Here is a 13,795-nt window from a genome sequence, read left to right as displayed (position 1 = left end):
TCCTAGAGCTTTTCGAGAAGCAACTCATTCTTTTTGTGCGAGATGTTGGCATAAACAGATAAGAATACATTGAAGGTTGGTCCATAAAATAAAGAAGAGGAATGGTTTGAAAAACTACAAATCTTCAGCTACTGCTTATCGAACGAACAGCGTGTTAAAGTGCTAAAACAAGCTCACCTAAACTCAAGCTCTGCCAAGTTGCCTAAAAGTTGAATCCAAAAGCTCATTTTTACATATGGGAATTTCTCTGCATTTGCAAGCGTTACGCGAAATATCTTAAAAGTATGAAGTTTCTTCGTGTCATAAGATTTTGTACAGTGTGGAGAGATACCTAGATTTCTGTTTAAATACATTTTCGCTTAGAGTATTAAGTAAGCTTGGTAAACTCTAAGTAATTTGAATCCGAGATTAATTTATGAGTTGACTTCAAATAGCTTCATATAAAAAGTAAACTTGTCATGAGGGTGCGGAAACTCAACGATCCTTTTCTCAAAAGTTTCCACGGTTGTGGGAAAGGTATTAAACCCATCCCGCACCCCGGAAATGTGCCTGATCGAGAAATACTAGAGAATTTTGAAGACCGAATTCAGGAGGAAGGCTCAGCCGGCTGAAGATTTGCCAGTTATTAAGAGGAAGTAGAAGTACGTTGTACTCGATCGGGAGACAGATTTGTCAAGTGTAGGGGGAGGCTTTGAACTTTCGCATACAAAAATGATGTTCAAGTTCAGTGATTTTTTCTGACTACCATGCAAACCGTATGGATTCTCCAACTATGCCAAAAAAAAGTCTTACTTATAAGGTTCATAATCCCACCCCACAAAATCCCAGGAAATCCTTAGATTTTCCTCCAGAGGAAAATGAAAATTTAATGGCGATTTGTCCGATAGATCAATCAAGTTTCTATTATCGCATACGATTCACGCCATCATTGAACACCCCATTTTCACCGTAAATTTTGCACCGGACACTAAAAGTTGCACATCATTGTTTAAAGGGAACTCTAATCTACTTGATTAAACCGTTTGTACAAGGAATAAAAGATTTTAATATCACTTTTTTGGAACTTTTCTGAGAGATGTTTTATTGACACTAAAAACCATTTTTTTGCTCGATTCTATGAGAATTTCACTCCGGAAACGGTTGAATCTGATGAATACTTTCTTGAAAAGTCCAAATATCACCAAATTTACACGAATCAATAAGTTTTTAAAGCTAAAAATTGACTAAAACTCTGCAAGCGAGAAGACCACACAAGATTCCACCATTCCTCCACAGAGCCGGATATGCACAAAAACGTTTGAATGCGCATCTCATTGAAGATTTCTCTGTTCCTGCAGCTGCAGGAATCGGGATTTAGCACAGATATTGAGCTTCAGCAGGTGAACAGGCTAAAATTTTCACAAAACAGCTTCTCACGGGCAATTTTCTTTTCTTTGACATAAAAAACAATACAAAAGTGAGGTTATGTCAAAGATTGTCAAAAATCAGTTGTAAACTGTATGAGCTTATTGCAGATGTGATTCTTTCATTGCACATATTCAGTTTGTGCAAGCTTGAAAAATATTTTTATATCAAAGAAATGCAAAATTGCTTAAAAAATACTCAACTGCGGTCTATTTGAGTCAAATCACTTCTTGTTTATCAACTTTAATTTTTGTAAGTTTTATTTTTTAGTGGTAGATTAAATCGGTAGATTACAATAGATGTGAATATGAGGGATCGTATCTAAAATGAAGTTTCCTGGAAAATGTCTGAAAGAAGCAGTCTTCTATATGCGATCGATGAATGTGAGTCAAGTTTGTGAATTTTCATCCACCCACAAAAAGTGCCTCTTCAGCCTAAAAGATTTTTACATAAATGTGAACCCTAATAACCCCTCTACCCTCTGTGATAGTCGTTTTTCTGAAAAGTGATATAATTTGTGCACAATCGTCTGAAGTATTGCACAGCAAAATTACAGTTTTGGACCTGTTTTTATTTTTTGCTTCCTGAAACTAGGAAAAAAGGATTAGACTCTCAATTTTTTCAGGAAAGATGGGATTTAAGGCTAGCTATTACAATATATAGCCATATGTGAGATTAATAAAGGAATATGGGAGAAATATGAAGTGTTTGAAGGTAGCGTATGTGCGAACGATCAAAGCCTCCCCCTATAATGAAAGGAATTAAAAAGAAAATTTAAGAATGCGGCGATAAACCATTGCATTAAAAAAATCAAAAATTTAGAAAAATTCTATTAAAAATATCTGCAAAATATTTTTGTTTTTCTTTATATACTGTAAATAATATGTGATGACCATTTTACAAAAGTGTAAATTTTTAGTTTTTGGAAATGGTTTTCGTTCACATTTAATTACAGTTTTAATATTGTTATTATGTTTATTTTAAAGAGATTTTTTTTATTTTTGTGAGTTTTTCAAATAACATGCAAAAAAAGAAATAACGAACAGCAAATTAACTGATTTTTTTCTGTACCTGAGGATTTAGAATTCCCTAGACCGTTCTCGTTTCTGCCGTCGGGTTTTCCCAAAATTTACATTTTGTTGAGTGTCTCCTAGAAGATTTTTCCCTTTCTTTCTACATAAAAAAACAAGAACAAAAAAAATGGTTATAAATTGTACAATATTACATAATTTTTACGAGAATGTTTATGCCCAATAGTAAATAATCTCCCAAGAACAAAGTGTATAAACGTTCTTGTAGTTGCACTTTAAAATAAAAAACGTCGATAACAAGCAAAATAAAAATTATATATTGAAAAAAAACCTTTCATTCTATTATGAAAAAACAGTATAATAAAGAAAATTTATTTCGCGTATCACCCATTTTCCCAATGAATAGCCCCTTCAATGGTGGAAAGAGAGAAAGCACACTATGAAATTTTTTTTGGGTGGCTCACATCGAAATTTTGTCACTTAATATCTCTCTAAACACAGCCTCCACAGATTAATTGTTGCATTTTTAAGGTACTTTGAAAGTTATCAATGACTCCTATGGACATGATTTTACAAATATTATCGCACTGATGAATATCTCACAAAAATTATAAACAATATTTCTGAATTTTGCAACGGGAGGTTACTTTTCAGATGTACTCGTAAATTCTCTACAAGTAGGGCACTTTGGCATAAACATTTCATACGAGGAAACTGGAGAAAACTCACCAAACACGCACAATGAATTGTATCAATTATTTTCATCACCACACTTTTGTCACTTGGTGCATTTACTAAACACAATTCGCCAGGAGTTTGACAATTTGCTCATTGCGCCACACAACGGTGGCGAAAAGAAAATTCTCTTCTTCGGCAATTCGAAGAGTTTATTCGGAAGTTATCGTTTGGTTATTTTCAGGTTATTTCGCAAAGTTATTTGTAAGTAAATTTCAATGCTCCATTACTCCCTCACAACCAAGTTTTGGGTATTCAGACAACGTTTTTACAACTCTATTTTACATTTTGCGAAGTTATCAAACGGTTATCCAACAGTTAAGTAACTAAGGTGTGCTGCTTGGGCTATTAGTAGAATTGATCGAATTCTATCTATAATCAAAATAATTGCAATTATATTTTATTAAAATATAAAGTAATAAATCTAATATACGGATTTTCATTAGAATCGTTAATAATACTAAGTGAAGCATTTCAATTTGTTTCTCAAAGCAATGAATATTGAAATTGGATAGCTTAATAATGCACATGACGATCCATTTAAAATTTTCAGAAAATCTGAAAGGTTTAGTATGAAATTAGAATACTGAGAATCGAAATGAATGTCACAAGCGTCGCAATAATCGCAAAATACCAACAATCGAATTGCAATTGCGAAATGTGTGTGGAATATTTCAAGCAAAATGACTCAAAGAGAATTTTTAGAGTAATCGCGAACTTTTTGCATGACGTGCTGATGCGAGAGCGAATGAGGAGGTTTTTGGTGCCAAAGTGGTCTCCCCATCCAACCTTTTTCAGTCAACAAAATAAATTGATACAAAGTTCGAAAAATGGCCAAATAATAGATCTCACAAAAATTGAAATGAAATTCACTTTAACGAGCGCCCATACAAAATTTATGAATCGTTTGTACTTGCGGATTGTGGTTATGACTGTTCTGCCTCTGCCATGCGCTACATCATCAGTCCACGCTTAAAGCTCGTAAAAGTTTTGCACATATTTCACATTGAGGCGTCCACTCCACACCACTCGGTCACCCCATGCATTATATGCTCCTGGCATAAATGCAGTGCTACCGGGTCCTTTGGTCACCCAAGCAGCAATAGCCAACCCTGAGGATGGGACCGGAATGCGGCACTGAAATGCCATCATTTCAGCGCGACAGAAATGAATTAGAAAATTCCACCTTGGAAGTATTTATTGCATGACGAGGAGTCTCCATCGAAAAAGCAATAATGGGCTGAATATCCCATGTCTTTCCATCTACTTCTTTTTTCGAACACTTATTCATCCCCGAGTGCCACTCTCGCCAGCGAAACTCTTGCACATCCAGTTCCCCGTGTAAGAGGCTACTTCCAGATAAAAGAGAATCAACAAAACCTTAATAAATGAACAAACTAAAAGAAATTTGTCATTGCAAAAGTGATTAAAAAAAAAACAGTTGAATCAATAGAATTCAATTAAACTGGAAGTAGGGTGTCTTTTAATTGAGGCACCTTTTAAATAGGGCTTTTTCCCATAATTTTTAAATGTAACTAGGGAAAGTGGGGCACCTTTAAATTTGGGCAGCTTTGAAATTGGGCTTTTTTCTCCTATTTTTAAATGAAACTGAACCTTATCAGGCTTCGTCCGGTGAGCTTTGGTGTCTTAATTTTAGTCTTGTCATGTTCGTGATTCTTAAATCTTTATCACTTTTACCTCTTGACCACTTTAACACACGCTAGCTCACTAGCCATGTTATCGAATCGTTATCGTTACTTCCTTGAAGTCCAGTGAATACCACTTACTAACTTCAGAGAAAAGATCGTCTAATACGACAAAAGACTATTACAACCTAAGAAAAATTTCCGACGTTTAGCTTTAGTTTAGATGCTGGTCATCAATGCTGAGGCAGCGGCAGATGCATGGTATGAAGGGGCTAATGTAAAAGTACATATTGGCAATAAAATACAAATTAATACAAATTAATACAAATACAAAAAATTATAAAGATATAATTTGGTTCAATAAATCAATTGCGAAGCTAAATTACATTATGATAAGGCTCAATTCTATTTGAAAATTACAGAAAAAATCCAATTTCAAAGATACCCTATTTCAAAGGTAACCCAATGCCCTCTAAAATCTTAATCAAAATACAATTTATAGTTCCAAAATTAGTTTACGAATTAGTGATAATTTTTAAGCGCACAAGTTAACTGGGATAATCTAACCAATAACACATAACAATCTTGGCACTAAAGATACATCAGTAAGTCAGCTAACGTCGGAAATCCACGTCGTACATCGTACGTGTACGCACGATAGCGTTTTCAAATCTCGCAACCCCAATAGTAAATGATTGAAGTGCGCAATGCCATTGGTTAAGGTTGCGTAGCAAGTCAAGCAAAGTATGTGGCCACTAAAGCTCAGTTGGTAGAGGACTCGTCTAGTTTACGAGAGAGGTCGTCCAGTTCGACCCCGGGTTGAGGCAGGAATTTTTCTTATCTCCACTCCGGAGAATACTGGATGATTTGAGTGTCCCTTGCTCTGATTGACGATTCTCTGTACATAACTACAAATAATATTGAACAAAAAGTTCGCAAATTCTCACAGTAAATAAAATCCGTAAAAATATTACTAAAAATTTTAATATTCTTTTTTTACAAAAAAATGGAATCTAATCCAATGATGTACAATATTTTACGAAAAATTACATTTTATTTGTTAAAGATAAACTGATTAACAGTAAATAGGTATAGTAGTAAAAGTTTATGTAGGGGACACTGGGGTATAGTAGAAACCATGGGATATTTGTAAAGGCTGATTATTATTTTTACAGTACTTGGACTTATATTGACCATTTCTTACATAGATAAGGATTCCGATAAAATCTTTGAATTTTTATAGGTCACATCCTCTGAAGCCTATCTAGTAAAAAATTCTTGATTGCAATTACATTATGTTTAATATTCCCTTAGTTTTCCCTATATTAGAAAATTTGTAGAATATGAAAATCATGTTGAGATCCTAAATTAGAAGCTAAAATATTTGCCTCATAGAGAACAAAAATTCTATCGTTTAATTTTGTTTGTATTATTAATAGAAACAATAAAGAAACGACTTTTATTTGTTTGTGTAATTTTTAATCGTTAATATTAGATTTTCATCTTTACTTCCATTGTTTTAAAAATTAACTATAAATGAAACAATGAAGACCTCCTTTAAAAATTATTATGCAAATTAAAAATGGTATCAGTACAAGAATAAACAACCACCGACAGGATGACTTTTCGTCATGTTATCCTCAAGATTAAGACAGCGGCGGACGTATTGTAATGAGAGGCAACTGTAAAACCCAAATTGAAATAATTCATTAAAATTTTTTTATACTGTAATTTCGAATAACCAAAATTCAAAACCCGTATAAAAATGTGAATTGCGTATTTTTTGAATTTACAGCGAGTAGCCCTTAAGGCAATTTTGTCAGTGAGATATTGAAATGAGGTGAATAATGGAATACTTTGGTAAATGGCAGTTCAAAGAATTTCCATGTTCTCCAACAGGAAAAAAGGAGAAAGTGTGGTGATACTCAGCACATTCATTAAAATTTAATTTAATTTCTCAATTAAATTGCATGAGCTTTCATTGAGGTTTTACTTCGCCACATCCCACCCACATTTAACTCGACGGTTTTTCTGTGGAAGTGTATCATTGTATTTGCATCGAGTAAATAAGATTTAAGAGATTATCAGTTGAAAAGAAATCCCGGAGATAATTTCCTCTGTCCCTCATCCGCACCTTTTGGAGGTGAAGATTTCTGTGCAGACAAGACGAAGCACTCGAATGGATCCACGGGGTGAGGAATTGCAATCAATAAATTTGGTGTGGAATGGTCTGTGGCAAGAAGAGGCATTCTTTAGCACTCTGTGGGTGGGATTGGAAAGGCACATTAAGTTTCCTGGCAGAGGAAGAATTCTCACGCAGGGTGGAGGAAGTTCCGCATTATGTGGAGAATGTGACAATGGCATCAATAGAAATGCCATTTTATGAGCTTCACTTGAATTCTAAAGCAATTGTATGGGGTTTGTGAAATAATCAAATAGAGGACACACTTGTGACTTGTGATATTTCTTATGGACTTCATCACATTCTTCACTATGACCATTCTCTGTGAGATTCCTCTACTTTGCTCAGGAATGCGTTCTCTGGCTTCAGGATTGACTGATATGTTACTGATTAGTTGCAGACTTAAAATTAAGTTTCTCTGTACTGGTTTCTGGAATTTATCATGTGACAAACGAGAGAATTTGACAAACGATTAACACTCTATACTGTACTCAACATCTCGATGACGAATCAATGGTCCCATAAAATCAAGGTATTGATACTGTAATAGCTTTATTCTCAGAGTGAATCCATACATGGAATAATCATTAACGTCATTAAGTTAATGGACATAGAAAACATAGACTAAATTGTTACTGCCATCTAGTGGTGAACATAATTACTTCCTAACATCCTTCCCTCCTTAAGATTTTCAAATAACCAAAATGATAAATTTAAAATTGGATTCATTGATAACAAAATAATGAAATAAAGAACTTAGATTAAATTTAAGGAAAAGCATAATTTACAAATTGAGGCGATTCGGTGGCTTAATAATTCTTTTTGGTCTACCTTCAAACTCCAAGGGTTCAGGCAACTGTGCTGTCTCTAGAGACTCAGAATCTGTATGAGATTGACTTCTATCAAGTGCATCTTGAAAATCCTCCACATCTGTCTCCTCCTCTTCCAAGAAAACATCTTCTCTCTCATTTTGACTTTCAGTTTCAAGTACTTCTACTTCATTTTCTTGAACAACCGGACTTCTGAAAGATATGTCGATATCTTCGTCATCCCAGGAAGATTCATTGCCTTGATTTTTAGTTTCCGAAACATTCTCTCCCACGTTCCTAAGCTGATCAATATGCCTCTTCCAAATCAACCCACTATCCATCGACACATTATAATGTAATTGTCCTAATTTTTCTTGAATTCTCCCAAATTTCCATTTAGCCTCCCCATTTTTATAATTTCTAGCTGCTACACGATCCCCAATTTCGAATTTTCGTACTTTTTCCGTGATAACAGTCCTATCCTTCTCTTCCTCTTCTTTTGGAATTATAAAATCCAAACGCGATCTTATTTGTCTTTGATAAAGCTTCTGACTAGGAGATACCCCTGTTGTACTATGAGGAGTTCTTCTGTAATTTAACAAAACAGTGCACATCTTCTGATTTAAATCTGCTTTACTGACGTTCTTCAGGGCCATAAGTTTTTCTTTAATTGTTCTTACGTATCTCTCCGCTTGTCCATTGGTTGCCGGGTGATAAGGTGCCCCCATTCTATGCAAAATCCCATTAACCTTGCAAAAGTCTGCAAAATCCCCACTCGTGAACTGCCTTCCTTGATCAGATACTATTTCTTCAGGCAGACCGTGAGTTGCGAAAATCTTTCTTAATTCCTGAATAGTTGTTTCTGTTGTCATATCTGACACAATAGCAACTTCAGGCCACTTGGAAAAAGAATCAACTACGACAAGCAACCATTTCCCACTAATAGGCCCTGCGTAATCAATATGAATACGTTGAAATGGTCTCTTAGCATCTTCCCACAAATGAGTTGGCACTTTTTTTGGATTAGCGCGATTCTCCTGGCAATCAGAACAGTTTTTAACCAAATCCTCAATCTCCCTATCAATCCCTGACCACCAACAATAGCTTCTAGCAAGCACTTTCATTTTAGTCGCCCCATTGTGACCCTGATGTAACTCTTGCAAAATGATGTCCCGCAGCTTCTTTGGAATATATGTACGTATGCCTCGAATTAGACAACCGTGCTTGAATGAAAATTCCTCCATAGGGATACCAAACCTAAGTTCCTTTCTAACAATTTTGCCCGACTTCAGTCCCTCAATCAAATCTCGAACTTCACTGTCTTTATAAGTTTCTGCTCTAATCTCTGTTACTGTGACAGGAAGTGTATTTATAAGCCCAATCTGAACAATTTCTGGGTCGTCTGTTTCATACTGAGAAGTCTCTTTCAAAGGTAGCCTTGATAGACCGTCCGCATTTCCATGAAATTTAGTACCCCTGTGCTCAACAGAAAAATCAAAACCCTTCAAGAACATAGCATAGTGCTGCATTCTTAACGCAGAATAATGGGGTACCCCTTTATCAGGCCTCATGATTTGCGATAATGGCTTATTATCGGTGATCAATACAAAATTCCTACCGTATAAGTAAGAATAGAACTTCTTTATGCCGAAAATAATGGCATAGGCCTCTTTATCGATTTGAGTATATTTTTTCTGAGTTTCCGTCAAAGTTTGTGAAGCAAAAAATAATGGCCTTTCTGTGCCATCCCTATACCTGTGTCCCAAACATGCGCCCACCCCGACAGGACTTGCATCCACTGACAATATCAATGTTTCTTTGGGGTCAAAATGTGCCAGTACTCTATTACTACTCATTTCTTTTTTAATTTCTTGAAACGCATTCTCACAATTATTATCCCAATCAACATCGCCCTTGCTTTTCAAAAGATTGTTGATCGGATTGAGTTTGGTGCTTAAATTCGGAAAGAAACGTCCATAGTAATTAACAAAACCCGCATAGGCTCTTACTTCATCTACATCCCTAGGGCGAGGCATTTTCTCCAAAGCTTCTATTTTCTTTGGATCCTTATGGATTCCATTTTTGTCAATCACGTATCCGCAATAGTCAATTTTATCTGCAAAAAACTCACATTTCCCAAAATTGACCCTCATGTTCCTTTCTTCTAACCTTTTAAGTACTTCCCTCAATCTGAAATGGTGCTCCTCATCGTTAGCTCCCGTGATTCTGATGTCATCTAGGAAAACTTTTACCCCAGGAATGTCTTGCAAAAGTGACTCCATTGTACGTTGCCAAATTGCAACCGCAGAAGCAACCCCGTACATCAACCGCGTAGGCATGTACAATCCCTTATGAGTACTCAATGTTAGAAGTTCTCTATCTTCTTCCTTTATTTCCATCTGCAAATACGCTTGCGAAAGATCGATCTTCGTAAATTTCTGCCCCCCTGCCATGTCCGCCAGAAGCTCCTCGATTGTGGGTAAAGGATATCTATCCACAATCAAATTGGGATTTACAGTACAACTGTAATCTCCACAAACCCGTACTTTCCCGGACGCTTTTGGAATTGCAACAATTGGAGTTGCCCATCTACTTTGATTCACTTTAATCAGCACACCCTCATTTACCAACGACTCAATTTCTCTTTCTACTGCCTCTTTTTTAGCAATAGGTACGGTTCTGGCTTTCAAGAAAACGGGTTTAGCATCATGCTTTAACTTCAATTCCCCTTGAATTCCATTAATTTTGCCGAGTGAATCATCAAAAACTTTCTTAAATTCTTCTTTCAAATCATCGACATATCTCTCAGTGGCCGATCCCTCTTCAACTTTCTTAACGTGCATAACCTCGTTCCAATTAAGCCAATTCAACTTTTTAATCGATTCTCTGCCCAGAAGTGGAGTTTTTTCTGAACCCAATGCGACATACAAATTCTGGCCTCGAAGCACCCGTCCCCTAACCTCAATGGTAGTTCTCAGGAAACCTAATATCTCTATTCTATTACCATCATACCCCACAAATTTACGCTTTGTAGGGTATATTTCTTCTTGAGGAAAAAACTTATCTTTGTCTTGGATTCCAATTATTGAAATTGGTGAACCACTGTCAATTTCGAAAATCATAGCTTTTCCCCCCACTCTGATTGGCAGACAAATTTTATCTTCAAAATTACTCTCCAAGTACATCAAATCTTCTACTTTATTTAATTTTTCTTTCCCCTGAACTTGAACTTTCTTGTTTGAATTTATCTCTGGACAAAACTTTGCAAAATGACCTTTCTTATTACAAGCAAAACAAGTTACTTCCCTGGGTTGACATCTATTGGCTAGATGAGTAGCTGATCCACACTTGAAGCACTTCTTCACAATCCTCTTGACAGATTCTGCATCATCATTTGTGGGTGGAAATTTTTCATCTTCTGCCAGTTTATTGATGCTCTGCTTGCGGCTCTCCTGAAGTTTTTCCTCTCCTTTTTCTGAAGTTTCCATAGCTCTGGCGATATCAAAAGCTAGTTCTAGCGTCAAGTTACGTTTCTCCAGCAGCCTCTTCTTAATTGCCTTGTTCCAAAGCCCTGCCACAAATTGATTCCGGAGAGTTTTTGTCAAGTTGTCGCATTCCTTGCAACCAAAATTACAATTTGTGGACAACTTCCGAAGAGCTGCCAAAAAATCCGCACAAGTTTCATTTTCTCCTTGTTTTCGCTCATGAAACGTGTTCACTTCTACTATCTCCAAAGGCGTTGGATCGAAAATTTCCGTCACTTCAGCTACAATTTCCTTGTACGACATTTCTCGTGGTAATTTTGGAGCAATACGATCACACAATTTATCATACGCCTTCAATCCCATGTAATGCAACAGCAATTTCTTCATTTGCGCTTCATCAGTAACTCCAAAACAATCAAACGTGTCTTCCAAGCGCATTAACCAGCGACTCCATCTTCCTTCTTCAGGGCGGAAAAACTCCACTTTCGTCGGCAAAGTCAAATGCCCAAAACTCTGAGCTCCTTGCTCACCATGTTCATCCTGATCATCCTTCATGTTCTTCGATGACTCAGGATCCTTCTTAGCACTTTTGCTGGACTTCTCATCCGGCATTTTGGGTTCTAATTCACTTTTCACGTCGCCACTGTAATAGCTTTATTCTCAGAGTGAATCCATACATGGAATAATCATTAACGTCATTAAGTTAATGGACATAGAAAACATAGACTAAATTGTTACTGCCATCTAGTGGTGAACATAATTACTTCCTAACAGATACTATATTAGAACTACAGTTTAAAGAGCTTTAGAGCTAAAGCATTAAGTTTGGAAGGAATTTCATCGAGCAAAAAGAACATTTTTATTACGAGGGTTTTACATCAAGAAATTTATATAGGGGGAAAGGCCTGCCTTCAATCTTATCAACCTAGTAATAAAGGACACACTCAATTGACCTACACAGAAAAAAATATTTTGTAAAATTGTTCGTAGATGCTTGTGAAATTCTATGGAGGACATACGAAATGCTCGTGAATCATATAACCCACAAACAAGTTCGTAAAATTTTGTACTTTTTTCACATTATTCGTAAAATGATCATTTGACGAACATTTTTTGTACTTTTACAAACATTTGTTCGTGAATGTTCGTAAACACACAAAAAAATGTTCGTACAATTTTGTCACTTGTTCGTATTTGTTCGTAAATTTTTGCCAGACAAACAAAAATTTACGAACAAATACGAACAATGCCAGACAAACAAAAATTTACGAACAAATACGAACAATGTTTACGAACAATGTTTGTGAAAAAGTACAAAAATTTACGAACTTGTTTGTGGGTTATATGATTCACGAGTATTTCGTAAGTCCTTCATAGGATTTCACAAACACTTACGAACAATTTTACAATTTTTTTTCTGTGTAGCGTTAGAAGATAGTGAAACCTCACTATCTTCTATAAGGGCTTCATATAAGGCCATAAACTGAATCTACAATTGCATACAATTTTTTTTTAACATTTGAAGGAATAGAATAGTAATACACTATCTTAACGTAAGTTACCACCCTACTCTGTGGTACTAACCCAGAGTCCCCGAAACATTCACATCTACTGCATATTCTTATCATGAGATTTTTTTTAAAGAACTTTTAGTTTACTTAAGGCCTCTACACATTCGGATCAATTTTCGTCAAAAATTGCATTTTTGACAAAATTTTGACAGAATTTTGATATTTTCACTTACAGAATTACAGGCAATTTCTTTCAAAAAAGCATTTTTTGACGAAAACTGCTCCCAATGTGTAGAGGCCATTAGGTGACGTTGCTATTTTAGGGGAAAAGGTCTCCTCTACCAGCCTTTTCCAATGCCAGCGACTCAGACTAATCACACTTCAGACAGACCTCTGTTTCTATCTTCTATAGGAAGTGACTTCACACTCAAGCTTTTCCTCTCCTTTTCATTATTCTGTAGCTATTTTAAATATTTTCTGCTAGGCATTCATCGATTAAATTCATAAACCCCCTGGTCACTATAAATTTGATCCATATAGGTAAAAAAAACATGCGGGATCCAGAGGATAGAGCATTGGATGTAAGGTGCAGAGATACCCGATTTCAACAACGTTTACATCGAACAGCTTTCAATCTCGGAAAAAAAGAGATTGAACTACAACTACAGTAACATTATTCCTGACTCCCCTAGGAAATCCCTGCCACTGAGCACAACGAAAACTTGGAAGAAACTTTCCAAATAATAAATTGCGTTCCTGGACAGTTAACTATAATGGACAGGACAGGCTAATTATTCCAATATGAAAAAAAAATCCAAGACGAACCCATTAAACTCGGCACGAGTAATAATAAGTAAGTACTACAATTCAGCCTGAGAAGTTAGTTAGTGCTTTAAGTAAATTTGGTCAATCATTTTTGATGCGCCGAATGACGGTTTGAACCAAAACTCTAATTTATCAAGACAGCCGAACTAGATGAAATTACTACGTGA

General features: G+C 35.8%; 2 protein-coding genes across 2 annotated transcripts; both read right to left on the bottom strand.

Moving 5' to 3' along the window:
• Positions 1–7,650: 7,650 nt before the first annotated feature.
• Positions 7,651–8,933, bottom strand: LOC129797987 (uncharacterized). The gene is made up of 2 exons (XM_055840913.1): positions 8,488–8,933; positions 7,651–8,395 (listed from the first exon to the last, which is right to left on the bottom strand). The coding sequence occupies exons 1-2, from the start codon at positions 8,550–8,552 to the stop codon at positions 7,783–7,785; spliced, it is 678 nt and encodes a 225-aa protein (XP_055696888.1). The 5' UTR covers positions 8,553–8,933; the 3' UTR covers positions 7,651–7,782.
• Positions 8,934–9,919: 986 nt separating this feature from the next.
• On the bottom strand, positions 9,920–11,904 carry LOC129803725 (uncharacterized). Its single transcript, XM_055850520.1, has 3 exons — positions 11,110–11,904; positions 9,977–10,638; positions 9,920–9,923 (listed from the first exon to the last, which is right to left on the bottom strand). The coding sequence occupies exons 1-3, from the start codon at positions 11,902–11,904 to the stop codon at positions 9,920–9,922; spliced, it is 1,461 nt and encodes a 486-aa protein (XP_055706495.1).
• Positions 11,905–13,795: the final 1,891 nt, after the last annotated feature.

The sequence above is a fragment of the Phlebotomus papatasi genome, chromosome 1, assembly GCF_024763615.1.
Source record: "Phlebotomus papatasi isolate M1 chromosome 1, Ppap_2.1, whole genome shotgun sequence".
In the NCBI taxonomy this organism is placed as follows: Eukaryota; Metazoa; Arthropoda; class Insecta; order Diptera; family Psychodidae; genus Phlebotomus; species Phlebotomus papatasi.
This window is presented reverse-complemented; position numbering and strand designations above follow the sequence as displayed.

Bases quoted from the DNA above. Each gene is read 5' to 3' on its own strand.
- LOC129797987 (XM_055840913.1), bottom strand. From the start codon at position 8,552: ATGGGATTTTGCATAGAATGGGGGCACCTTATCACCCGGCAACCAATG. The intron at 8,396-8,487 runs GTAAGAACAATT...GTTAAATTACAG, and splicing joins ATGGACAAGCGGAGAGATAC to AAGAACTCCTCATAGTACAA.
- LOC129803725 (XM_055850520.1), bottom strand. From the start codon at position 11,904: ATGCCGGATGAGAAGTCCAGCAAAAGTGCTAAGAAGGATCCTGAGTCA. The intron at 10,639-11,109 runs GTAACTTGTTTT...ATGCACGTTAAG, and splicing joins ATAGATGTCAACCCAGGGAA to AAAGTTGAAGAGGGATCGGC.